The sequence below is a fragment of the Scyliorhinus torazame genome, chromosome 8 (genome assembly GCF_047496885.1).
Source record: "Scyliorhinus torazame isolate Kashiwa2021f chromosome 8, sScyTor2.1, whole genome shotgun sequence".
Lineage (NCBI taxonomy): Eukaryota > Metazoa > Chordata > Chondrichthyes > Carcharhiniformes > Scyliorhinidae > Scyliorhinus > Scyliorhinus torazame.
The window spans coordinates 130,659,074-130,686,206 of record NC_092714.1 but is presented as its reverse complement, the minus strand read 5'-3'; the positions used below and the strand labels follow the sequence as shown (position 1 = coordinate 130,686,206).

General features: G+C 45.9%; 1 protein-coding gene across 6 annotated transcripts in view; it reads right to left on the bottom strand.

Annotated features, from left to right (window-relative positions):
- The window catches only part of LOC140428111 (rho GTPase-activating protein 6), a 1,113,012-nt gene that overhangs the window by 80,088 nt on the left and 1,005,791 nt on the right, over nucleotides 1-27,133 (bottom strand). For all 6 annotated transcript variants that reach the window (XM_072514181.1, XM_072514179.1, XM_072514180.1 and 3 more), the window contains one exon: nucleotides 15,833-16,012. In XM_072514181.1, coding sequence (XP_072370282.1) covers nucleotides 15,833-16,012 — 180 coding nt within the window. The remainder of the gene's footprint in view (nucleotides 1-15,832; nucleotides 16,013-27,133) is intronic.

Here is a 27,133-nt window from a genome sequence, read left to right as displayed (position 1 = left end):
GGGGGGTCTTGGTGTGGGGGTCTTGGGGTGGGGGGTCTTGGGGTGGGGGTCTCTCCCTCCCTCCGCGGTGGAAGTGCGCTGTTGGCGGGGTATGTTTTAGGTGGTGACGCTGCAGCGGGCTGTGTGCGGCGGGGTTTGGAGCGGGAAAGCTGCCTGGGAAGCGGGGCCGGGGCTCCGGCTGCAGTTTGTGGTGAGCGAAGCCTCAGTGCTGAATTGTGTTGGGTTTGTCCCGGACCCGGGGGCGCCTCATCCCGGGTCCGTGCTGCCAAGCGACAGGCAGCCCCGCAGCTCCCCCACCCCCAACACACAGGCCTCTCGGCGGGGCTGCTCCCCCCTTCTTCCCAGATCAGCCACCCGGCCAGGGTGGAATTAAGGACCCCCCCCCCCCACCCAGTGTGCCCTCCCCCCCCACCCCATGTGCCCTTACCCCCCACCCCGTGTGCCCTTACCCCCCACCCCGTGTGCCCTCCCCCACCCCAGTATGCCCCCATCACCAGACTGCTCTCCCCCCACCCCCTGTGCCCCCTCTCCCCTCCCCTCCCCCAGTGTGCCCCCTCTCCCCTCCCCTCCCCCAATGTGCCCATTCTCCCCTCCCCCAGTGTGCCCCCTCTCCCCTCCCCCAGTGTGCCCACTCTCCCCTCCCCCAGTGTGCCCCTTCTCCCATCCCGTGTGCCCCCTCTCCCCTCCCCCAGTGTGCCCCTTCTCCCCTCCACCAGTTTGCCCCCTCGCTCCTCCCCCTCCCCCAGTTTGCCCTCTTCCCCCCCCCCCATTATTCATTTTATTCATTTATCTTAGTTATTTAATTTTTATTTCTTTCATTTATTTTACTCATTTTTTTTAAAACAAGTTTGGGGGGGGGGAGTTTATTTGATAAAACCTTACAGGAAAAAAATGCAGAACTTTGGACAGATGGAGACTCCATACTTTCCGACACCAGAAGGCTTCACCTTCATCCAACAGGTTCCATTGGAGGAGCGTGTACGAGGGCCAAAGGGACCCAAAACCATTTCCTCCATTTTTATCAGCAGCAAACAGAGTAAGAGAAAATGGTGGGTCGCTCAGGTCGGCCGGCGTGGGTCGCGAAGGTCAGCCGGGTTGGGTCCCGAAGGTTGGCAAAAATGGGTCCCCGGAAAAAAAGATTGAAAAATACTGGTCTAGAAGAACCCCAGTCAGAAGTACCCAAGATCCTCATATTGTTCTCATATTTATAGTGGGAACTAGTGGTGCCATCTAGTGGTTGTGTTACACTGAGATGTAATAATTAACCCTTTACTTGTCTACATATATACATATCATTACATATACCATGCAAAGCAAAACACATAGGCTCTAGGAAATATAACCGGACGGAAGGGGTCTTTCCTCCCCTCTCTTCTATTCTTTCCTTTTTAAAGATCCCCTTCCCGTTTCCTCTTTGTGCTCTCTTGCCGTGCTGTGATTGCTGACACCGTTGTCTTCTCCTGTGTGCTCTCCCCGCCCGCCGCCCCCCCACCCCCCCCATTTTTGTTCTCTTATCTGTTTCCCCTTCTGGCTCCCCTTTTTTTGTTCTCCCCCTGCTCCCCTCCCTCCCTTCCCACCACCTACCCCCCTTCTTCATTGCTGCCCCCCATTCTTTCTTGCTGGGTTTTGCTACCTCACCTTGCTCCCTCCCCGGGTCCCCCCTCACTTTCCTCTTTCTGTCTTGCCCTGGCTACTTATTTATATGTGTTGGCCACAAACAGATCCCGTAACCGTCGGGTGAATGGCTCCCATGTTTTGTGGAAATCCTCTTCCGACCCACGGATGATGAATTTGATTTTCTCCTTTTGTGAGGGCCACGAAGAATCCAGCACGAGTTTTAATGACAGTCTGTCTGCAGCTTTAGGCGGTGCTGCACACCGCCAGCCGAGCAGGACTCCACGGCGTGCGATCAGGGAGGCAAAGACAAAGGCGTCTGCCCTCCTCCCCATGAAGATATCTGGCTGGTCTGATACCCCGAAAACCACCACTTTCAGGCATGGTTCCACCCTCATCCCTACCACCTTGAACATTGCCTTGAAGAAGGCTGTCCAGTACCCAGCAAGTCTGGGGTAGCACCGTTCACATCTATCCTGCTCCTCTGGGAAGAACCTGTTTATTTGGGTTCTGGTCAAGAGGGCTCTACATTCTGAATACGGAGTATAGAGAACTCCTCATTCTACAAGCTGGACAGCTCTGGACATAGGTTTTGAACCCTCCTGGAACAGTCAGGACTTGTGAAATAAGGCATGGGTCTCTGGGGTGACACCTGTAGCTGCCAATGGAATTTATTTTTAAAAAAAGACTATTTAGTGGTGACTATTGCAATGAATTTTGCACCTCAGATACCCCCCCCCCCGCATCATGCTCCAGGGTCTACAGTATCACCATAAAGCATGCAGTTGGGAATAGGTTGGAGAGTCAGGATTTACAGGTGCTAATGTTCAGAAGAGAGTCTAAAATGAGAGGTGGGGTGGAGGGTTTGGAAATTATGGGAGAGATGAAGACTGGGGAATGTGAGTGCTGTGTATCGTAGTGAGAAAAGCTCCCAATGTGGATTTGATGCTAATAGAATAGGTTACATGTAAACAAAGTTTCCAAAACCCATCAGTGCCAGTCCAGGATTTTCTCCCCCTGCTGCCGGAGCCAGTGATGACCACGCATACACCTTGCTGCACACTGCCCCCGATAAAGATAGTGGCTGTTAACCCAGGCCCATCATCAGCACACACATGTGCATGCACAGCCAGCAAATGCAACCTCTCAGCTAACCTATCTGGGCTTCTTTCCCAGGCTGAGTGCTATCTTCCATTTTCATTAGCTTGATGCTGCTCTCTCAACCTCTCTGAACTTTGACTACCAACTCAATGATTAGGGCTGTGATGTCAATTGATTTGTTTTAATCAAAGGCCCTGACTCACTGTGCTCTTCTGTTTGCTTCCATAAAAGCAACAAACTTTGTTTCTTTGTGATTTTCATTTTCTTTCTGATTTTCACTTGGGACTGTCAAGAAGAATTTGGACTGTAGGAGATTCTGGATTGGATTGGATTTGTTTATTGTCACATGTACCGAGGTACAGTGAAAAGTATTTTTCTGCGAGCAGCTCAACAGATCATTAAGTACTTGAAAAGAAAATACATAATAGAAAATACATAATAGGGCAACACAACACAGAACAAAGAAAAGTACAGCACAGGAACAGGCCCTTCGGCCCTCCAGGTCTGCGCCGACCATGCTGCCCGTCTGAACTAAAATCTTCTACCCTTCCGGGGTACGTATCCCTCTATTCCCATCCTATTCATGTATTTGTCAAGCTGCCCCTTAAACGTCGCTATCGTCCCTGCTTCCACCACCTCCTCCGGCAGCGAGTTCCAGGCACCCACTACCCTCTGTGCAAAAGACTTGCCTCGTACATCTCCTCTAAACCTTGCCCCTCGCATCTTAAATCTATGTCCCCTAGTAATTGACCCCTCTACCCTGGGAAAAAGTCTCTGACGATCCACCCCATAATTATGCCCCTCATAATTTTGTAAACCTCTATCAGGTCACCCCACAACCTCCGTCGTTTCAGTGAGAACAAACCAAGTTTATTCAACCTCTCCTCGTAGCTTGTGTACCACGAGGTACACAATCGTAACTACATATGCACCGGCATCGGTTGAAGCATACAGGGGTGTAGTATTAATGAGGTCAGTACATAAGAGGGTCGTTTAGGAGTCTGGTAACAGCGGGGAAGAAGCCGTTTTTGAGTCTGTTCATGCGTGTTCTCAGACTTCTGTATCTCCTGCCCAATGGAGCAAGTTGGAAGAGTGAGTAAGCCGGGTGGGAGGAGTCTTTGATTATGCTGCCCGCTTTCTCCAGGCAGCGGGAGGTGTAGATGGAGTCAATGGATAGGAGGCAGGTTTGAGTGATGAACTGGGCTGTGTTCACGACTCTCTGAGGTTTCTTGCGGTTCTGGGCCGAGCAGTTGCCATGCCAGGCTGTGATGCAGCCAGATTGGATGCTTTCTATGGTGCACCTGTAAAAGTTGGTAAGAGTTAATGTGGACATGCAGAATTTCCTTGGTTTCCTGAAGAAATATAGGTGCTGTTGTGCTTTCTTGGTGGTAGCGTCGACGTGGGTGGACCAGGACAGATTTTTGGTGATGTGTACCCCTAGGAATCTGAAACTGCTAACCATCTCCACTTCGGCCCCGTTGATGCTGACAGGGGTGTGTACGGTACTTTGCTTCCTGAAGTCAATGCCAGCAATTAGTTTTGCTGGCATTGAGGGAGAGATTGTTGTCGCTGCACCACTTCACTAGGTTCTCTATCTCCCTCCTGTATTCTGACTCATCGTTATTCGAGATCCGGCCCACTATGGTCATATCGTCAGCAAACCTGTAGATGGAGTTAGAACCAAATTTTGCCACGCAGTCGTGTGTATACAGGGAGTAGAGTAGGGGGCTAAGTATGCAGCCTTGCGGTGCCCCGGTATTGAGGGCTACTGTGGAGGAGGTGTTGTTGCTTATTCTTACTGATTGTGGTCGGTGGGTCAGAAAGTCGAGGATCCAGTTGCAGAGTGGGGAGCCACGTCCTAGGTTTTGGAGCTTTGATCTGAGCTTGGCTGGGATTGTGGTGTTGAAGGCGGAGCTGTAGTCAATAAATAGGAGTCTGATGTATAAGACCATAAGACATAGGAGCGGAAGTAAGACCATTCGGCCCATCGAGTCCACTCCACCATTCAATCATGGCTGATTTCAACTTTATTTACCCGCTCTCTCTCCATAGCCCTTAATTCCTCGAGAAATCAAGAATTTATCAACTTCTGTCTTCAAGACACTCAACGTCCCGGCCTCCACCGCCCTCTGTGGCAATGAATTCCACAGACCCACCACTCTCTGGCTGAAGAAATTTCTCCTCATCTCTGTTCTAAAGTGACTCCCATTTATTCTAAGGCTGTGCCCCCAGGTCCTAGTCTCCCCTGCTAATGGAAACAACTTCCCTACGTCCACCCTATCTAAGCCATTCATTATCTTCTAAGTTTCTATTAGATCTCCCCTCAACCTCCTAAACTCCAATGAACATAATCCCAGGATCCTCAGACGTTCATCGTATGTTAGGCCTACCATTCCTGGGATCATCCATGTGAATCTCCGCTGGACCCGCTCCAGTGCCAGTATGTCCTTCCTGAGGTGTGCGCACAGTATTCTAAATGGGGCCTAACTAATGCTTTACAAAGCTTCAGAAGTACATCCCTGTTTTTATATTCCAAGCCTCTTGAGATAAATGACAACATTGCATTTGCTTTCTTAATTACGGACTCAACCTGCAAGTTTACCTTTAGAGAATCCTGGACTAGGACTCCCAAGTCCCTTTGCACTTCAGCATTATGAATTTTGTCACCGTTTAGAAAATAGTCCATGCCTCTATTCTTTTTTCCAAAGTGCAAGACCTCGCACTTGCCCACGTTGAATTTCATCAGCCATGTGTCTTGGACCACTCTCCTAAACTGTCTAATCTTTCTGCAGCCTCCCCACCTCCTCCATACTACCTGCCCCTCCACCTATCTTTGTATCATCGGCAAACTTAACCAGAATGCCCCCAGTCCCGTCATCTAGATCGTTAATAGATAAAGAGAACAGCTGTGGCCCCAACACTGAACCCTGCGGAACACCACTCGTCACCGGTTGCCATTCCGAAAAAGAACCTTTTATCCCAACTCTCTGCCTGCTGCCTGACAGCCAGTCGTCAATCCATGTTAGTACCTTGCCTCGAATACCATGGGCCCTTATTTTACTCAGCAGTCTTATCAAAGACTGAGGCTCCTTATCAAAGGCCTTTTGGAAGTCAAGATAGATAACATCCATTGGCCCTCCTTGGTCTAACCTATTTGTTATCTCTTCATTAAGAACTCTAACAGGTTTGTCAGGCACGACCTCCCCTTACTAAATCCATGCTGACTTGTCCTAATCCGACCCTGCACTTCCAAGAATTTCGAAATCTCATCCTTAACAATGGATTCTAGAATCTTGCCAACAGCCGAGGTTAGGCTAATTGGCCTATAATTTTCCATCTTTTTTCTTGTTCTCTTCTTGAACAGGGGAGTTACAAAAGCGATTTTCCAATCCTCTGGGACTTTCCCTGACTCCAGTGACTTTTGAAAGATCATAACTAACGCCGCCGCTATTTCTTCAGCTATCTCCTTTAGAACTCTAGGATGTAGCCCATCTGGACCCGGTGATTTATCAATTTTTAGACCTCGTAGTTTCTCTAGCACTTTCTCCTTTGTGATGGCTACCATATTCAACTCTGCCCCCTGACTCTTCGGAATTGTTGGGATATTACTCATGTCTTCTACTGTGAAGACTGACGCAAAGTACGTATTTAGTTCCTCAGCTATTTCCTTATCTCCCATCACTAGATTACCAGCGTCATTTTGGAGCGGCCCAATGTCTACTTTTGCCTCCCGTTTGTTTTTAATGTATTTAAAGAAACTTTTACTATCATTCCTAATGTTACTGGCTAGCCTACCTACATATTTAATCCTCTCTTTCCTTATTTCTCTCTTTGTTATCCTCTGTTTTTGTAGCCTTCCCAATCTTCTGACTTCCCACATTCTCTTTGCCACATTATAGGCTTTTTCTTTTGCTTTGATGCATTCCCTAACTTCCTTTGTCAACCATGGCTGCCTAATCGCCCCTCTGATAACCTTTCTTTTCTTTCGGATGAACCTCTGTACTGTGTCCTCAATTACTCCCAGAAACTCCTGCCATTGCTGTTCTACTGTCTTTCCCACTAGGCTCTGCTCCCAGTCGATTTTCGTCAGTTCCTCCCTCATGCCCCTGTAGTTACCTTTATTTAACTGTAACACCTTTACATCTGATTCCACCTTCTTTCTTTCAAATTGCAGATTGAATTCTACCATATTATGATCACTGCCTCCTAAGTGTTCCCTTACTTTAAGATCTTTAATCAAGTCTGGCTCATTACATAACACTAAGTCCAGAATGGCCTGTTCCCTCATGGGCTCCATCAAGCTGTTCCAAAAAGCCCTCCTGTAAACATTCAATGAATTCCCTTTCCTTGGGTCCACTGGCAGCATTATTTACCCAGTCCACCTGCATATTGAAGTTCCCCCATGATCACTGTGACCTTGCCTTTCTGACATGCACTTTCTATTTCGTGGTGCATTTTGTGCCTCTGGTCCTGACCACTGTTAGGAGGCATGTGCATAACTCCCATTATGGTTTTTTTGCCTTTGTGGTTCCTCAACTCTACCCACACAGACTCCAAATCATCTGACCCTGTGTCGTTTAGTGGTATTGATTTAATTTCATTCCTAATTAACAAGGCAACCCCGCCCCCTCTGCCCACCACTCTTTCTTTTCGATAGGTTGTGAATCCCTGGATGTTTAAATGCCAGTCCTGAACCCCCTGCAACCACGTCTCGGTGATGCCTACCACATCATACCTGCCAGTCACAATCTGGGCCACAAGCTCATCTACCTTGTTCCGTACACTGCGCGCATTTAAATATAGCACCTTTAATTCTCTATTGACCGTCCCTTTTTGTTTTCTTAGTGTGGTGGACCTTGGTTTACTGAGCCTTTCCATACACTGTGTCATATTTTGTGGGATGGGGACTATCAGAACCTCTCCAGAGTTCTGTCTTTTTGTGCTTTTTTGTATTCCTAAGCAGCTACGCTACCCACTGATTACTTCACCTCTTGGTTCCCTGACTTTCCCTTCCCCCCCAATCTCTAGTTTAAAGTCCTATTGACCACCCTATTTACTCTTTTTTGCCAGAACACTGGTCCTAGCTGCTCGGGTCAGGTGGAGACCATCCCAACGGTATAGGTCCCCCCTGTCCCAAAACTGATGCCAGTGTCCCATGAAAAGGAACCCCTCTTTCCCACACCACTCTTTCAGCCACGTGTTAACTTCCCTTATTCTTGCCTCCCTATGCCAATTTGCACGTGGCTCGGGCAGTAATCCGGAGATTATGACCCTTGAGGACCTGTTTTTTTTTTTTTTAAATTTGAATCCTAGCTCTTTATAATCTCTAAACAGGTCCTCTTTCCTAGACTTGCCTATGTTGTTGGTACCGACATGGACCACAACAACTGGATCCTCCCTCTCCCTCTCCAGTATCCTTTCAAGCCGGTCAGAGATGTCTCGCACCCTAGCACCGGTTAGGCAACATACCATGCGGGACTCTTAATCCTGCTCACAAAGGATACTATCTATCCCTCTGATAATAGAATCCCCTACAACTACAACTTGCCTATTTACTCCCTCCCCTTGAATGGCCTGCTGAACCGTGTTGCCTTGGTCAGCTGACTCATCCTTCCTGCAGCCCTGTTCGCCATCCACACAGGGAGCAAGTGCCTCATACCTGTTCGACAGGGTCAAGGGCTGAGGCTCCTGAGTTCCTGACTGCTGGTTCCCTTTACCTACCTGACTTGCAGTCACACCCTGCTGTCCCTGGCCACTGGCAGCATTTAAACTACTTACTCTGACAGGTGTGACTGCTTCCTGAAACAGCCCTTGTTGTCGAAATGCTCTAGGGATGAGTGTAGGGCCAGGGAAATGGCATCTGCTGTGGACCGATTGCGGCAGTATGCGAATTGCAGTGGATCAAGGCGTCTGGGAGTATGGAGGTGATGCGCTTCATGACCAACCTCTCGAAGCACTTCATTATTACGGAGGTCAGGGCCACCGGACGGTAGTCATTGAGGCACATTGCCTGGTTCTTCTTTGGCACCGGTATGGTGGTGGTCTTCTTGGAAGCAGGTGGGGACCTCGGAGTGGAGTAGAGACAGGTTAAAGATGTCTTCGAAAACATCTGCCAGCTGGTCCGCGCAGTCTCGGAGTGCATGACCAGGGATCCCGTCCAGGCCCATCGCCTTCCGAGGGTTCACTTTTAGGAAGGCCGATCTGACTTCGGAAGCTGTGATAGTGGGTATGGGTGAATTATGGGCTGCTGGGGCACTCGACAGCGGGTTGTTGGTTTCCTGCTCGAAACAAGCATAGAATGCATTGAGTTCATTGGGGAGGGGTGCGCTGCTGCCAGAGATACTGTTCGGCTTCGCTTTGTAGCCCATTTGTTGTTTAGGCCTTGCCACAACCGCCAAGAGTCTGTCTGTGACTCTAGCTTGGTTTGATATTCTCTCTTGGCATCTCGGATGGCTTTGCGGAGGTTGTACCTGGATTTCTTGTGTAGGTAAGGGTCGTCTGACTTGAATGCCTCAGACCTGTCCTTCAGTAGGGAGTCAATCTCACAATTGAGCCATGGTTTCCAGTTGGGGAACGTACGCACTGCTTTCTTTGGCAAGCAGTCGTCCACACATTTGCTGATGAAGTCTGTGACGGTGGTGGCATACTCATTTAAGTTGGTTGTTGAGTTCTTAAGTATTGACCAGTCCACTGTCTCTAAGCAGTCACGTAGGAGCTCTTCTGTTTCCTCAGACCAGCTCTCATTAGTCCGGACCAGATTCTCATGCTCGCCCTTTGTTAGATTTTCTCTTTGAAGCTCTATCCCAGGGGCAGCATTGTGGTGCAGTGGTTAGCACTACTGCCTCACGGCACCGAGGTCCCAGGTTTGATCCTGAGTTTCACCCCCACACTCCAAAGATGTGCACGGAAGGTGGATTGGCCACGCTAAATTGCCCCTTAATTTGGAAAAAATTAATTGGGTACTGTAAATCTAAAAAAAAACTATCCCACAGGCATAGCACTGATTGGAAATGGGAACATTTAAATATTAGCATCTAACTTTTCTAACTCTGTGACTGAATTTAGCTGTCGTGAGCTGGATCGTACTGAAAATCCAATGGACCTCCTTGTCAGCTCCATTACCACCTACAACCACAGCTTTCTGCCATTTCCATGGCTGTGACCTCATCTCAAGATTCCTTCCACATCCACTTATTGCCTTTGCTCAAAAGCTTGGCCCAGATTTATTGTTTTTAGGCTTCCTGCAAATGCGCCTTTTAAGGTTGATTTCTAGATTCATGACATGCCCACAGTAATGAGACACTTTCTTTAATTCGAGGGTGCAGTCTGCAATTGTCTCACCTGGCAACTGTTTCCTTTGATACAGCATCACTTTCAGTGCTTTTCACTTTCTACTTGTGTCATGAGTCCGGAACCTCATTCATTTCAGAATAGTCCCATGTCCTGGGTTCTCAGGTGTAAGACTGATTAGACACCCCCTCAAAAGCATCTGGCCCTATGATAGTGAGGGAAACATTTGCTTCGTCCTCATCTCCTATTTTATTTGCTATCAGCTAAATGTGAAACCATTGTTTTTTTCTAAAATAAATTTAGAGTACCCAATTATTATTTTTCCCAATTAAGGGGCAATTTAGTGTGGCCAATCCACCTAACCTGCACATCTTTTGGGTTGTGGGGGTGAGACCCACTCGAACACGGTGAGAATGTGCAAACTCCACACGGACAGTGACCTAGGGCCGGGATTCGAACCCAGGTCCTCAGCACCGCAGTCCCAGTGCTAACCACTGCGCCACCATGCTGCCTTATGTGAAACCATTGTTGTAATTATACTAAATCGTCTTTGTTAGGGATGAATTCACCCATTGTCCTCTAATATGTCTTCAGTGTCATTTATTTCCAATTACATACTATGCTGACTCACTGTGTACCAGAACTCAATGTACACTAGGAACAATCTTTCAAGTTGTTCAAAACCTCCTCGAAATCCACTTTGGGAGTTCCAAAAATATGACACACTGTTCTTCAGTCCTTAATTTCTCAAATGATTTGTAAAAGAAAATTCGATCTCATTCTCGTCACCAACTTTCTGTTGTATACTGCACTGAGGAAAAACCCATTATGTTAATTCACAACAACCAGCCACTGTTGAACTAACTTTATTTACACCTCTCCAACAGAGTGGACAACAGAAAGAACAATGTTACAAAATGCTTAGATGTCACAATGTAGTACAGGGAGCTTGGAGAGAAATGGAGACAGGGGACTGAGGAAAGAGAGATAACTGGTAACGAAGGCTCAAAAAGGAGCAATGGCACCATCATTGTCAGCAGAGCCAAAAACAGCAACAGTAGAGAGTACGAGCAACAACTGTAAACAGCAAGGGGGAAGGAAGAAGGCTCTTAAACTGAGAACTATTAGACAGTGAGATCATTCATCATATGTGGCTACCGAGGAAGAGACTAATATTTAATATGAAAAAGGAATAGCTGTTTAAGAGGTGAAATATTAAAGGATCAGGGGCTTAGAGAAGAACATGCCAACACCCAGGGCTGAAGGCCTCCTCCTGTGCAGTAAAGTTTTACATTATTTCCCCTCTTCAAAGTTGCCCTCCTGGATCTTCGAACCTCTTTTGAGTGCAGAAGCTGGTGTGAAATCAAGAGCAAAGCTACTCGGACCTTAATATCCAAGGGGCCCAACTTGAACAAGATAAATATAATAACAATTATAAATATAATAGATGTTGCCTGATCATGCATCACATGTGATCAAACCCCTAGAATTGTCTCCAACTAGAGCTAGCAACCCTAACTGGGCAATCTTGCCAACTCCAGTCTGTTGAGCAATATGCCATCAAACTTAATGTGGTAGAATCATTTATTTTCCATTCCAATCAAATATCAAGTATTTCTAATTTAAAGACAGTGGACACTTGAGCATAAAATAGAAACTAGCAAAAGTCACTTGTGCTTAAAACTGTCTGCTCTTTTATTCAGTCTGTATGATATTGATTCCACTCAGAATAAATGGTTTGACTGAGGGTTGTGCCTACTTCTTGAGCTTCCGAGGTGGGATGTGATTTCAGTTCTATTTTCTGTTTGTTGGGTTACCCAGTTCATTGCCAGGTTCCATTTCCATTGAGTGAAGAACATCCTGACCCTGGCATCTACTATCATGTCAGCCTGCACAGAGAAATGTGGCCTCAAGGAGGGCTGGAGTATCTGGAAGTTCTCAGCCAAATTGGAAGGGTGGGGTCCGGTGATGGGGGGGTGGGGGGGGGGGGGGGGGTGCGGGAGCGGGAGGTGGAACTAGTATCCCTCAGAGCCTATCAGAGACCATCCCACCCTCCCACCTCTGAATTGCAGCAGTCAATGTTTAGGTGCTAGACGGTTGTTAGGGGATAGTTAACAGCTCCTCAATTGTGGCCAATTTCTGAGGCGTACAAGCACCTGTGGTCACATGACTCCAGCTTTATTCACCTGACAACCAGGTCTATCCTATGAACCTAAAAATCCATAGAATCCTTACAGTACATAAGGAGACCATTAGGCCCATTGAGTCTGCACCGATCCTGTAAAAGAGACCCTACCCAAGTCCACTCCTCCACCCTATCCCTGTAACACCACCTAACCTGCACGTCTCTGAACAAAGGGACAAGTTTAGCATGGTCAATCCACCCGGCTTGGACATCTTTGAACTGTGGGAGGAAACCGGAGCATGCAGAGGAAACCATGCAGACACAGGGAGAAAGTGCAAACTCCACACACCCACCCAAGGCCGGAATTGAACCCAGGTCCCTGACGCTGTGAGGCAGCAATGCTAACCATTGTGCCGCCCAACAATTTGTTGAAACAGAGACAGCCACACAAATAGGCCCATTGATCCTGTGTCAGTCACTTATCGATTATGCTACTTTCCTGTACTGATTCTTGGAAGAATTTACATTTGGGCATATACTAATGGGTGTATGTGGAAACATGAACACATCATCTTAGCAAAACTAGTGCAGTGCTAGGTGCACTTTTCTGATTGTGCCCCTAACGGAAATACCAGACCACAAACATCACACAAAAATGTTGGGATACAAATGTGGGCTACATTCACTTTGCAATTTCTTGCATATTACCAGAAAATATGTAGGGGACCTCATTGTAAATTCAAATTGCAATTACATAGCCTGGCTTAGAGAGTGCATAAGGGTAGCTGAATGAAAAATTGAAAATTCATACTGTTCTCGAATGGAGTTGTGAAAATCGCAAAGGATTGAGAGGATTTAATTCTGCATTTAACTGATGGCGTCACTCAACTCAAGAGTATTTTACTTTGATCCCTGGATTCAAAAATTGTAAAAAAAACGTCAGTACCATGGGGAAAAGGCCCATTCCCACCCACTGTAATAAAAACAAAATCATTTTCAGTTACCTTTTATCTCAACTCAGATTTGCAGGTGTTTCTAAAGATGGCAGAAAGGAAAGTTGGATCTACACTTTGGATATACTGAAAGAACTATAAATTTAGGTGGCACATAATAATCTAGATGGACACTTAGGTGAGATGTTAAAACAAGAGCCATTCCGTCTTCACAGGTGGGTGAAAAACATCTCTAAAAACTTTCCAAGAGGAGAGGTGGTGTTCTCATCAGTGGCCCGGCCAATATTTATCCCTCACTCAGCAACACTTCAAAACAAAATCTGATCATTACCCGTTGTTGTCTGCGGGGTCTTACACTGTGCAAATTGGCTGCCCTGTTAACTGCCAAAAGTGCTTCATCAGCTACAAAGCGCTTTGGGATTCCTGTAGTGGTAAAAGATGCCATACAGATGCAAGATCTTGTTTCTTTCTGTTTTTCTTTGTAGTATGATTCCCAAATAGATTTCTTTTACATTTCACAACAAAAATATGAGCTGGTCACAAGGAAAGCTGAAATGCTGCAACAATGGTCTTAGACTGCAGCATTTGGTATTTGTTCAGCTTTCCGTACACAGTGCCCTTCACACTTTCTTTGGGGTGACCATACTGCAGACCATTAAGACCAGGTCATTTATTTTAGTCAGCATATGTAGGTCATATGTTCTCAGCGGGTGAAAATGGTTGGCAATCGCTTTCCTTTGCACCGCACTATGTTAAATTTCCCCTAAAACAAGCCAGATGTTTCTTTGCTAGGGCTTAGTACAAATGTCAAAACAATATGAACTGTGCCCCTCAGAGCTGAGGAGCTTGGAAACAAAACAGAATTGTGACTGGCTGCTCCAGAATCAGCAGAGATTCATTACAAAGGAATTCATGGGCTCTGTTCCCACTAAACTTTCACCACAGGAGAAAGAAATGGTGAAAATAGAGTGTGTATTAGGTAAAACAAATATTAACACAAAAGAATCTCTTTAACTGTCTGGCCTTAACACAGAGGGATACCACCTGTTTTAAAACTGTACTGGTTATCAGCATTCGCTATATTTAGAAACTCACGGTATTTTAATATGACTTCATGACCACCTCTTGGGAGGGCCCTTTTCTTTCAAGCTTTACAAATAAGAGATGTTGGATTGGAGTTTGTGGTTTGCAGCAGGCAATATCAAGAGGAAACACCCTGAGCCAGGCCAGTGAATCATACAGCCCTGATATTAATGTACCCACACTGGAGAAATGGTCTCTAGCATGTGGAGAAGTCATAGGGAACGGGTTCAGGAGGGGAGAAACCAAAGGCAGGCGAGGTCCAAGCTTTCCCTGTGCTTAACGTAGTCAAAAAAGTCAAACTGTTTACCTCTCAGGGCCTCTTTTGGCCCAGACCAGTCTTCCTGCTAGGGTGGTTGGAGGGAAATCTACAACCGCTCCTCTGTGCAGGCCCTGGTGATGACATGAAAGCCCAGTCTGTGTATTTACAAAAATAAAGGACCCTGCTGATTTCTGATGGGTGTCTTCCAGACTGCTCAGAGGCACAGTATAAAATAGGACCATTCTGGAAGAGAGCAGGCAGGACCCCCCTCCCCCCCATCATCAGTAACTTTCTATACTCGTTTTTGCCCTCTGATTCTGCTGTCTGACTGGTTCTGCCTATAATCCAAGGATCAAGGGGCCAAGGAATATGGATAGAAAGCGGGAGTGGGATACTGAATTTGCATGATCAGCCATGATCGAATTGAATGGTGGTGCAGGCTCGAAAGTCCGAATGTCCTCCTCCTGAACCTATTTTCTATGCTTCTATGATACGGATCGGTACCACTTCAAAAATTGGCACAAATTATGTTTGCGGAAAAGCATTGCAATGCGCATACATTGTAAATGATGTTGACAAACATGAGCAGAGTCACCTTTAATTCAATAAGTAAATGACGATAAACATGCTACAACTTACTTTTTGCCTCTTTACGACCATAAAATTACAAAGACAGATTGGAGGCAAAGTCCAATGTTGTAGAGCAAAAAGGATCCCTTACTCCCTTTACATTTGACATGAGGTTCTGCCGGTTTTTCCAGCTCACATTCCTGGGGTGGGGAATTCTTTGTGATAATGTGAATAAAGGCAACTATTTATTTTGCTCATCTTCAATAAAACAATGAAATAAATCACTCAACATACTTCAGGAGTGCAAATTATAAAAAAACCCATAAAATGATGGAAACATCCAGCAGATCGGTGGAGAGCAGTAATAACCCTATCTTCTTCTCTTGACTGATTTTTCAGGTCCATGGCCCTCTGTGAAGAGTGATAGGGGAGATAGATGCTTAGATTGTAGCCCCTTTGCAGACTGAGCTTTGATAATTATCAACCTTAAACAGTAACCCCACTCTCCTCTCTTCGCAGATGCTGCCTGACCTGATGAGTATTTTCAGCATTGGCTGCTTTAAAATTCCTTACTTCAAACCACTGGATGCCAACAATTTGAAGCAACTGCAGCACTAACACTGACCATGGTGGAAAATGTTACACTTTAGTTTTAGTTATTGTAATTTTGTTTTTAAAGTAGTAACAATTGTGCTCAAATGTCAGGGCAAATTGCAAAATTTGCAAACCATGGAAATACTAATACTTTGCAAGTCGATTGGGTTTGAAATGCAAATTGTGGCCACACATGAAATTCGAGACAGCACTAATGTTTGACAAACAAAGATATCCACTCACCATGAATAGTGTCTCATAGTTTTCAATAACCTTTTGAACAACGTTGATGATGGCTGTACTCTCCTCGGCCCGGGCTGAGCTTTGGACACTGAACTCCTTGTCGGAACTTTTCTGTTTATGGAGGAGGTTGGGGCCAAAGATTGTGGCAAGGTTAAGCGAAGTCATTTTGTTCCCAGTCACCTAAAGAGTAACAAAGCAGGACTGAAGTCGGAAATCCTGTGGAGCCAACTGATTATAATACAGAATCTGGCCACCTTGATTTCAACCCTGCCCGCCTGGTAATAGGATTGGCAGTTAAAGTGGTGACATTGCACCTGTTCCCCAGCCGCTGCCATATTAACCCCTCTAAACCCAGTTGCGGGAAACTCATCAATATTTAAATGTTGGGAACCGGTGTCTGCATTCGGACGCACATATGTTTTCAGCTGACAATTGTTCCTGTCGTTCCAGACCCAGGGGGTCAGTGAGAGAGAGGAGGGGGAGGGGAGGACAAGATCCTGGCCAGAAGAAGCCGATATAAATGAACAAATTTTAGGTTTGTTTTTAAGGTCCTAGGCATGCCACAATAAATTCTTGGGTATCCCCTGCCCCTATCTTCCCTTCTCTCCAACCACAACCACCTGCTTCTATCTGGTGAAAATCATTGACTGTTATCACAGCACCTGGATGCCAATTAGGATTGGGAGAAGTAACATGACTAAATGTTATTACACTGCGCTATTAAACTGAAGTGAGGCATTCAGACTCTCCAGAAAATGTGTACATCCTGATGTCATATCATTTGTGGCCAAAATGAGGGTGAATATAGTGGTCAGTCGCTAATACACGTACACCATTGAATTCCAAATTTGAGCATGTATCACGCTGAAGTCAAGCGAACACCCACTTGCGAGTTTATGAGGTAATTTTAACCAAACATGCCTTTGAGAATAGGGCTGATTGGGATCAGCCACCTGTTTTACATCTTTTTTATTCTCGAGGTGAACTAGATTAAAACTCACCCCCCACTCACTCTACAAAATTGTGTAAATACACCTTTGACATAACCTTCCTTCTCGAGATGACTTAATTAATAGATATATATGAAGTTCAAACCAGCTAGACTGAGCTTTCTCATCATTATTGCTATTTCTAAACTTATCTTTGATTTTAATGAGGGAGGGGAGAGAGAAATAGAGAGATGGATATCACCTGTTATATTTCCATCATTACAACAGTGACGAAACTTCAAAAACAACTTCATTGACTGTACAGCAATTTGGGAAGTCCAGTTGTTAGGAAAACATATCTTTCCTTTCCTTTTAAAAATACACAGATGGTTGGTCAACATGAACCAGGATAGAAACAGTGGCAGATTGATATAATTGGGTAGACTGACATTATCTGCATTCCTGGGTGCTAGTCCAAGGCTACCACCCATCTGCTGATGCAAATCTTCCTGGGTGATGATACCAGATATCAGGAATGTACGTACCATACTTCCTAGCTACTGGAAGATTTTTTTAAAATTTCAACTGATATCAATGGAAATAAAACTTGGGAGAGATGTAGAACATGCTGCAGATTCCCCATCAGTTTCCCAATTATGGCATGTCAAATTTTTTTTTTTACTTTAGAGTACCCAATTCATTTTTTCCAATTAAGGGGCAGCTTTAGCGTGGCCAATCCACCTACTTTGCACATCTTTGGGTTGTGGGGCGAAACCCACGCAAACACAAAGAGAATGTGCAAACTCCACACGGACAGTGACCCAGAACCGGGATTGAACCTGGGACCTCGGTGCCATGAATGAGGCAGCAGTGTTAACCACTGCGCCACCGTGCTCATCCTGCAAGGTCAAAATTTATCCTCAACATGGGTGACATCTATAATTTCAAGAATTATAAGTAGTTCAGTATCAGCTAGCTACTTCACTTGTGGTACTACTGCAGTCATTACTGATTTTTATTTTAAAAATAAAAGTTTACTTCTTAAGGAAAGTAGTTTCTGTTGTCACCCAGTTTCTGTTTGGGGCTGTAGCTATGTAGTATTCCTTCAGGTGGTCTAGCTGCAAAATGGCAGAAATGAGACTGTGTAATTTGAACTAACATATGAACATACAAAATAGGAGCAGAGGTAGGCCATTTGGTCCCTCGTGCCTGCTCACTTCCACCACCTTCTCAGGCAAAGAGTTTGAAAGTCGCACAACGCTCAGAAAAGGATTCTCCTCATCTCTGCCCTATAAGTGTGACGCCGAATTTTAAAACAGTGTCCCCAAGTTCTGCACTCACTCACAAGTGGGAACAGCATTTTCATGTCCCCCTTGTCAAGACCATTCGGGACCTTACATACTTCAATCAAGTCACCTCTGACTCTTCTAAACTGCAGTGGGAACATGGCCAGTCTGTCTAACCTTTCCTCACAAGACAAGCCACTCGTTCCAATTTACTCAATTGAGTAAACCTCCTCTGAACCGCCTCCAATGCATTTACATTCTTCCTTAAATAAGGAGACCAAAACTGCACATAGTATTTGCGGTGCGGTCTCACCAATGCCCTGCATAACTGGAGCATAAAATCTTTACTTTTATGTGCAATTCCTCTCGTAATAAAGGAGAACATTCCATTAGCCTGCACAGCAATCTTCTCGACTCCTGCGCAAAAATATCTAGATCCCCCTGCACCTCCCAGAATTCTGCAGTCGTTACTTTTCAATTTAAGTAGTACTCTATTTTTTTATCCTTCTTGCTAAAGCAAAAAACTTCACATTTTCTCACATTATACTGCCAGATCTTTTGCCCATTCACTCAACCTCATCTACATCCATCTGCATGTCCTCTTTCCAACACAGTTTCCTACCTACCTTTGTGTCGTCTGTCAATTTAGCTACCAGGTCTTCATTCCTCTCATCCAAGCCATTGATATAGATTGTAAAGATTTAGAAGCCAGTACAGACCCCTGCGGGACTCCACTCGCCACATCCTGCCAGTCAGACAAAGACCCATGTCTGTTTATTCCATTTTCTGCAAGCCAGCCAACCTTCAATCCAGGCTAACATGGTTACTCCTACGCCATGAGCATTTTGTTTTGCAATAACCTTTGATATGGCACCTTACAAAATGCTTTCTGGAAATCCAAATGCAATACACCTACAGCACCTTCAAAACCTCCAGTAAATTGGTTAAACAAGAATTCCTTTTCATAAAACCATGCTGACTCTTCCCAATTACTTTGAACCTGTCTAAGTGCCCAGTCATAACCACTTTAATAATTGATTCAAAAAGCTTCCCCACAACTGATGGCAAGCTACCTGGTCTACAAGTTTCCACTTTTCTGCTTCTCTCCCTTATTGAATAGAGGGGTTTTATTGCTACTTTCCAGTCTGATGGAAACTTTCCAGAATCTTACAAATATTTGTAAAGTTTATACCAATGCATCTATTATCAAATTAAAAGAGGAGGTAGGAGTGCAGATTAGCAATTTGGAAGATGGTTTCCAGAAAATAAAGGTGAGGGACAGAAGGGGGTAAATGTCTTTATGCACCAAGGAATTATAAAGGAGTAGGGAAATTTAATAATAGAACAGATTTAAAAGCTTTGAATCTAATTGCATGAAGCGTTCGGAACAAACTTAAAGAGTTAACGGCGCAAATAGAGACAAAAGGGTATGATTTGGTGGAGATTAATGAAACGTGGTTACAGGGAGACCAGGTCTGGGAATTGAATATCCAAGAGTACTCAGTATTTCGGAAAGACAGACTGCAAGAAGAAGGAAGTGGCGTAGCTCTGCTGGTGAAGAAAGGGATCAGTGCTGTAATGAGAAATTACATAAGCACTGGAGATCAAGATGTGGAATCAGTCTGGGTAGAAATAAGAAATAGCAAAGGGAAGAAGTCCCTGGTAGAAGTAATCTATGAGACCCAAATAGTGGTTCCACAATGAGGCACAGTATAAACCAGGAAATACAGGGAGCTTTGAAAGAAAGTTAGAGCAATAATCATGGGTGAAATTAATATCCACATAGACTGAATGAAGCAAATTGTCAAGGGTCGCCTCGAAGGAGCATTCATTGAATGTATTAGGTTGTTTCTTGGAACAATGTTTATTTCTATTAATTTATGGGATGTGGGCGTCGCTGGTTAGGCCAGCATTTATTGCCCTTCCATAGTTGCCTTTCAGAAGGTGGTGGGGAGTTGCCTTCTTGAACCGCTGAAGTCCTTGAGGTGTAGGTACATCCATTGTGCTGTTAGGGAGGTAGTTCCAGGATGTTGCCCAGCTACAGTGAAGGAACGGCAATATATTTCCAAGTCAGGGTGGTGAGTGGCTTGGAAGGGAACCTCCAGGTGGTGGGGTTCCCAGGTATCTGTTGCTCTTGTCCTTTTAGATGATAGTGGTTATGGGTTTGGAAGGTGCTGTCTTGGTGAGTTACTGCAGTGCATCTTGTAGATGGTACACACAGCTGCCACTGCTAGTTGGTGGAGGAGGGTTTGAATGTTTGTGGAAGGGAAGTGGGCTGTTTTGTCTTGGATGATGTTGCGCTTCTTGAGTATTGTTGGGGCTGCGCTCATCCAGACAAGTGGAGAGTATTCCATTACACTCCTGACTTGTGACTTGTAGATGGTGGACAAGCTTTGGCATGGGTCAGGAGGACAGTTACTCACTGCAGAATTCCTAGTCTTTGACATGCCACAATATCAATATGGCTACTCCAGTTCAGTTTCTGATCAATGGTAACCCCCAGGATGTTGACTGTGGGAGATTCAGTGATGGTAATGCCATTGAATGTCAAGAGACGATGGTTAGATCCTCTCTTGTAAGAGATGGTCATTTCCTGGCACTTGTGTGGCACGTATGTTACTTGCCACTTGTCAGCCCAAGCCTGAATATTGTCCAGGCCTTGCTGCATTTGGACATGGACTGCTTCATTATCTGAGTAGTCGCGAATGCTGCTGAATATTGTGCAGTCATCCGCAAATATCCCCACTTCCGACCTTATGATGGAAAGGAGGTCATTGATGAAGCAGCTGAAGAATGTTGCACCTAGGATACTATCCTGAGGGCCTCCTGCAGTGATGTCCTGGAGTTTAAATGATTGACCTCCAACCACCACAACCATCTTCCTTTGTGCCAGGTATGACTCCAATCAGCGGAGAATTCTCCCCCCGATTCCCATTGACCTGTGAGCAATTTTGGGCCCCACACCTCAGGAAGGACATATTGGCACTGGAGCGGGTCCAGCGGAGATTCACACGGATGATCCCAGGAATGGTAAGCCTAACATACGATGAACGTCTGAGGATCCTGGGATTATATTCATTGGAGTTTAGGAGGTTGAGGGGAGATCTAATAGAAACTTACAAGATAATGAATGGCTTAGATAGGGTGGACGTAGGGAAGTTGTTTCCATTAGCAGGGGAGACTAGGACCCGGGGGCACAGCCTTAGAATAAAAGGGAGTCACTTTAGAACAGAGATGAGGAGAAATTTCTTCAGCCAGAGAGTGGTGGGTCTGTGGAATTCATTGCCACAGAGGGCGGTGGAGGCCGGGACGTTGAGTGTCTTTAAGACAGAAGTTGATAAATTCTTGATTTCTCGCGGAATTAAGGGCTATGGAGAGAGAGCGGGTAAATGGAGTTGAAATCAGCCATGATTGAATGGTGGAGTGGACTCGATGGGCCGAATGGCCTTACTTCCACTCCTATGTCTTATGGTCTTATGGACTCCAATTTAGCTAGGGCTCCTTGATGCCATACTCGGTCAAATGCTGCCTTGATATCAAGGGCAGTCACTCGCACCTCACCTCTGGCATTCAGCTCTTTTGTCCATGTTTCAAGCATGTTTTTAATGAGGTCAGGGGCTGAGTGATCCTGGTGGAACCCAAACGGAAGATCTGTGAGCAGAGCATTGCTGAGTAAGTGCCACTTGATAGCACTGTTGATGACTTCTTCCATCACTTTGAAGATGATGGAGAGTAGACTGATATGGCAGGAATTGGCTGGGTTGGATTTGTCCTGTTTCTTGTGTATAAGACACACCTGGGCAATTTTCCACATTACCGGGTTGATGCCAGTGTTGTAGCTGTACTGGAACAGCTTGGCTAGGGGTGCGGCATGTTCTGGAGCACAAGTCTTCCAGACTATTGCTGGAATATTATCAGGGCCTATAGGCTTTGCAGTATCCAGTGCCTTAAGCCATTTCTTGATATCACTTGGAGTGAATCGTATGGGCTGAAGACTGACATCTGTGATGCTGGGGACCTTCGAAGGAGACAGAGATGGATCGTCCACTCTGCACCCCTGGCTGCAGATTGTTGCGAATGCCTCAGCCTTGTGTTTGGCACATGTGTGCTGTGCTCCTCCATCATTGAGGTTGGGGATATTCATGGAGCCTCCTCCTCCAGTGAGTTGTTTAATTGTCTAGCATCATTCACGGCTGGGTGTGGCAGGACTGCAGAGCTGAAATCTGATGCCTTTGTTATGAAATTGCTTAGCTCTGTCAATTACTTGCTGTTTATGCTGTTTGGTACACAAGTAGTCCTGTGTTGCAGCTTCACCAAGTTGACACCTCGGGCGGGATTCTCCATTCTCCGACGGCGATTTTGTAATCGGCAACTGGGTGGGAATCCCTTTTGACGATGGAATGGGGGCGCACCTGTTTTGGCATGTTCCACCCCCTCCAAAACGGTGTCATCGAGGAGCGCACCATTGGGACAGCCTCAGGACATCACCTGAAGGCCCTGCCCTGATGGGCCGAGTTCCCGACCGCGCGGGAGACGTGTGATCTCAGCGGTTGGGAACCCGACATGGCGGCTGTGGCTGCGCTTGTGTCCAGTGCCGCAACAGTTTGGCGGGAGCCTTGCTGCTGGCCGGGGGACTTCGGCGAGGGCTGGGGAGACTGGTGGGGGGTGGCAGGGGGTGTCCAGGGGGGCGCTTTCTGGTAGGACGGGTCTGTGCATGACCGGCGCCATGTTGTGCAGCATGTCCGCTGCAGGTCGTCGACGTGCACATGCGCAGCCACGGACCTGGCAATTCTTCGCCATTTTTGTCGTGGAGGTCGGGCATTTTACGTGGTGCGGCTGCTAGCCCCTCACCGGTCGGAGTATCGGTGCTGGGGCGCCACCGATTCTTTGACGTAAAACGCCACGGATCCTCCGGACATAGCCTGAAAATTGGAGAATCCAGCCCCTCCTTTTTCAGTATGCCTGGTGTTGCTCCTGGCATACTCTCACGCACTCTTCATTGAACCAGCGTTGATCACCTGGCTTGGTGGCAATGGTAGAGTGGGGGATATGCCGGGCCATGAGGTTGCAGATTGTTGTTGGATACAATTCTGCTGCTGCTGATGGCCCTCAGCGCCTCATGGATGCCCAGTCTTGGGTTGCTAGATCTGTTCAAAGTCTATCCCATTTAGCACGGGGGTAGTGCCACACAACACGACGGAGGGTATTCTCAATGTGAAGGCAGAATGTTGTCTCCACAAGGACTGTGCGGTGGTCACTTCTACCGATACTGTCATGGACAGATGCATCTGCAGCAGGCAGGTTGGTGAGGATGAGGCCAAGTATGTTTTTCTTCTTGTTGGTTCCCTCACTACCTGCTGCAGTCCCAGCCTAGCAACTATATCCTTTAGGATCCGGCCAGCTCGGTCTGTGATGGTACTACCGAGGCACTCTTGGTGATGACCATTGAAGACCTCTACCCAGAGCATATTCTGCGCCCTTCCCATCCTCATTGCTTCCTCCAAGTGGTGTTCAACATGGAGGAGTACTGATTCATCAGCTGATGGTGACCGGTAATCAACAGGAGGTTCCTTGCCCATGTTTAATGTTAAGCCATGAGACTTCATGAGGTCCTTGGTCAATGTTGAGGACTCCCAGAGCAACGCCCTCCTGACTGTATACAACTATGCTGCCACTTCTGCTGGGTCTGTCCTGCCGGTGAGACAGGGTATACCCAGGAATGGTGATAGTGGTGTCCGGGACATTGTCTGAAAGTGAGTATGATATGTCAGGCTGTTGCTTAAATATACTGCGAGACAGCTCTCCCAAATTTGACACAAGCCCCCAGATATTAGTAAGAAGGACTTTGCAGAGTCGACAGGGTTGGATTTGCCATTGTCGTTTCTGGTACCTGGGCCGATGACAGGTGGTCCGTCAGGTTTCATTTCTTTTTTGCGTTTTCGTAATAGTTGAATACAACGGAGTGGCTTGCTAGGCCATTTCAGAGGGCATTTAAGAGTCAACCACATTGCTGTGGGTCTGGGGTCACATGTAGGCCAGGCCAGGTAAGGGCACCAGAGTTTCTTCCCGAAAGAACATTAGTGAACCAGACGGGGTTTTTACAACAATTGACAAATGGTTTCATGTTGATCATTAGATTTTTAGTTCCAGATATATTTTATTGAGTTTAAATTCCATCACCTGCCATGGTGGGATTCGAACCCAGGTCCCCAGATCCTTATCCTGGCCTCTGATTTAATCGGCTGGCAACAATATCACTATGCCACCGCCTCCCAACCAGGGAGCAGGCTACTCTGGATTTAGTATTATTAATGAGGAGGGATTAATTGACAACCTCATAGTTAGGGATCCTCCAGGGAATGGTGACGATACTATGATAGAGTTCAAAATTTAGTTTGGGGGCAAGAAAGTGGAGTTAGGTGGGCTTAATAGGATGGGGTGGGAGCTGGAACCTAGGTGGGGTGCCCTTTCAGAGGGTTGGTGCAGTCTCGACTGGTCAAATGGCCTCCTTCTGTACTGTAGGAATTCTATGAAATGCAATTACATAGGCACGAGGACAGATTTGGCCCGTATAGACTGGGCAGGAAGGCTAAAAGGTAGGACAGCTGATGAGCAGTGGCAGTTATTTAAGGACATACACAATTCCTCACAACTAATGTATATTCCAGAGAGGAGGAAAGATGGTAAGAGGGGTAACAAACATCCATGGCTAAACAAGGAGGTCAAGGACAATATGACAGGCTGGAACTTTGGGAAATGTTCCCCAATCGAATACAAAAAAAGTAATAAAAAGGCCCCAAGGTAACTAGCGCAAAATATCAAAAAGGATAGCAAAAGCTTGAAGAGGGTCGCTAAGGTAAATGTTGGTCCCTTGGAAGATGAAACAGAGAGGTTAATAGTGAGGAACACAGAAATGGCAGAGATGCTAAATCAATATTTTGCCTCAGTTTTTACGGTGGAGGACAGTAGTATCATTCCTATAGGAATAGACAATTCAGAGGTAATAGAAAAGTTGGAGCTTAGAACAACCCGCAACAATAGGAAAGCAGTACTCAACAAACTTGGGATTGAAGAGAGACAAGTCCCCGAGGCCTGATGGCTTACATCCTAGTGTGTTAAAAGAAGTGGCAGCAGAGATAGTGGATCCATTGGTTGTAATATTCCAACATTCCCTGGACAAAGGAAAGATTCCAGTGGATTGGAAAAATGCTAATGTAACACCCTTATTAAAAAAGGGAGGCAGAACGTGGGAAATTACAGACCAGTTAGTTTAACATCTGTTGCTGGGAAACTTTGAATCAATTCTTATGGAAGTAATATCAGGTCATTTGGAAAGTCAAAACGCAATCCATCAGAGTCAGCATGGTTTTATGAAGGACAAGTCATGTTTGAATAATTTGCTAGAGTTCTTCGAAGATGTAACAAGCAAAGTGGATAATGGGAATCCTGTAGATGCAGTATACCTGGACTTCCAGAAGGCATTTAATAATGTGCCGCACATAAGGTGAAAACACAAGGTTAGATCACATGGGAATAGGGGTAATTTATTAGCTTGGATAGATAGAATCATAGAAGTTTACAGCATGGAAACAGGCCCTTCAGCCCAACCAGTCCATGCCGCCCAGTTTTTACCATTAAGCTAGTCCCAGTTGCCCGCACTTGGCCCATAACCCTCTATACCCATCTTACCCATGTAACTATCTAAATGCTTTTTAAAAGACACAATTGTACCCGCCTCTACTACTACCTCTGGCAGCCCATTCCAGACACTCACTACCCTCTGAGTGAAGAAATTGCCCCTCTGGGCCCTTCTGAATCTCTCCCCTCTCACTTTAAACCTATGCCCTCTAGTTTTAGACTCCCCTACCTTTGGGAAAAGATGTTGACTATCTACCTTATATGCCCCTCATTATTTTATAGACCTCTATAAGATCACCCCTAAGCCTCCTACGCTCCAAGGAAAAAAGTCCCAGTCTATCCAGCCTCTCCTTATAACTCAAACCATCAAGTCCCGGCAACATCCTAGTAAATCTTTTCTGCACTCTTTCCAGTTTAATAATATCCTTCCTATAACAGGGTGACCAGAACTGCACACAGTATTCCAAGTGTGGCCGTACCAATGTCTTGTACAACTTCAACAAGACGTCCCAACTCCTGTATTCAATGTTCTGACCAATGAAACCAAGCATGCCGAATGCCTTCTTCACCACCCTGTCCACCTGCGACTCCACCTTCAAGGAGCTATGAACCTGTACTCCTAGATCTCTTTGTTCTATAACTCTCTCCAATGCCATACCATTAACTGAGTAGGTCCTGGCCTGATTCGATCTGCCAAAATGCATCACCTCACATTTATCTAAATTAAACTCCATCTGCCATTCGTCTGCCCACTGGCCTAATTGATCAAGATCCCGTTGCAATCCTAGATAACCTTCTTCACTATCCACTGTGCCACCAATCTTGGTGTCATCTGCAAACTTACTAACCATGCCTCCTAAATTCTCATCCAAATCATTAATATAAATCACAAATAACAGTGGACCCAGATGACTGGCTGACGGACAGAAAATAGAATCGGGATAAATGAATCTTTTTCTGGATGGCAAGATGTAATGAGTGGGGTGCCACAGGGTTCTGTCCTTGGGCCCAACTATTTATAACCTATATTAAAGACTTGGATACAGAGTTAGAAGGTTCTACAGCCAAATTTGCAGACGACACAAAAATAGATGGGACAGTAAGTTGCAATGAGGAAATAAGAACCTCAAGAATGGATATAGATAGGTTAGGAGAGTCGACCAAAATGTGGCAGATGGAGTTAATGTGGATAAGTGTGAGGCCATGCATTTTGGTTGGAAAAATGAGAAGGCAATTAGTTATCTAAATGGGGTGAGACTTCGGGGTGCTCCAGTGCAGAGGGATCTGGGTGTCCTTGTGCATGAGTCGCAGAAAGTTAGCAAGCAGGAACAGCAGGTAATAAAGAAAGTGAATGGAATGTTGGCATTTATAGCTAAAGGAGTATAAAGGTAAGGAAGTGTTGTTGCAACTGTACAAGGCATTGGTGAGACCGCACCTGAAGTATTGAG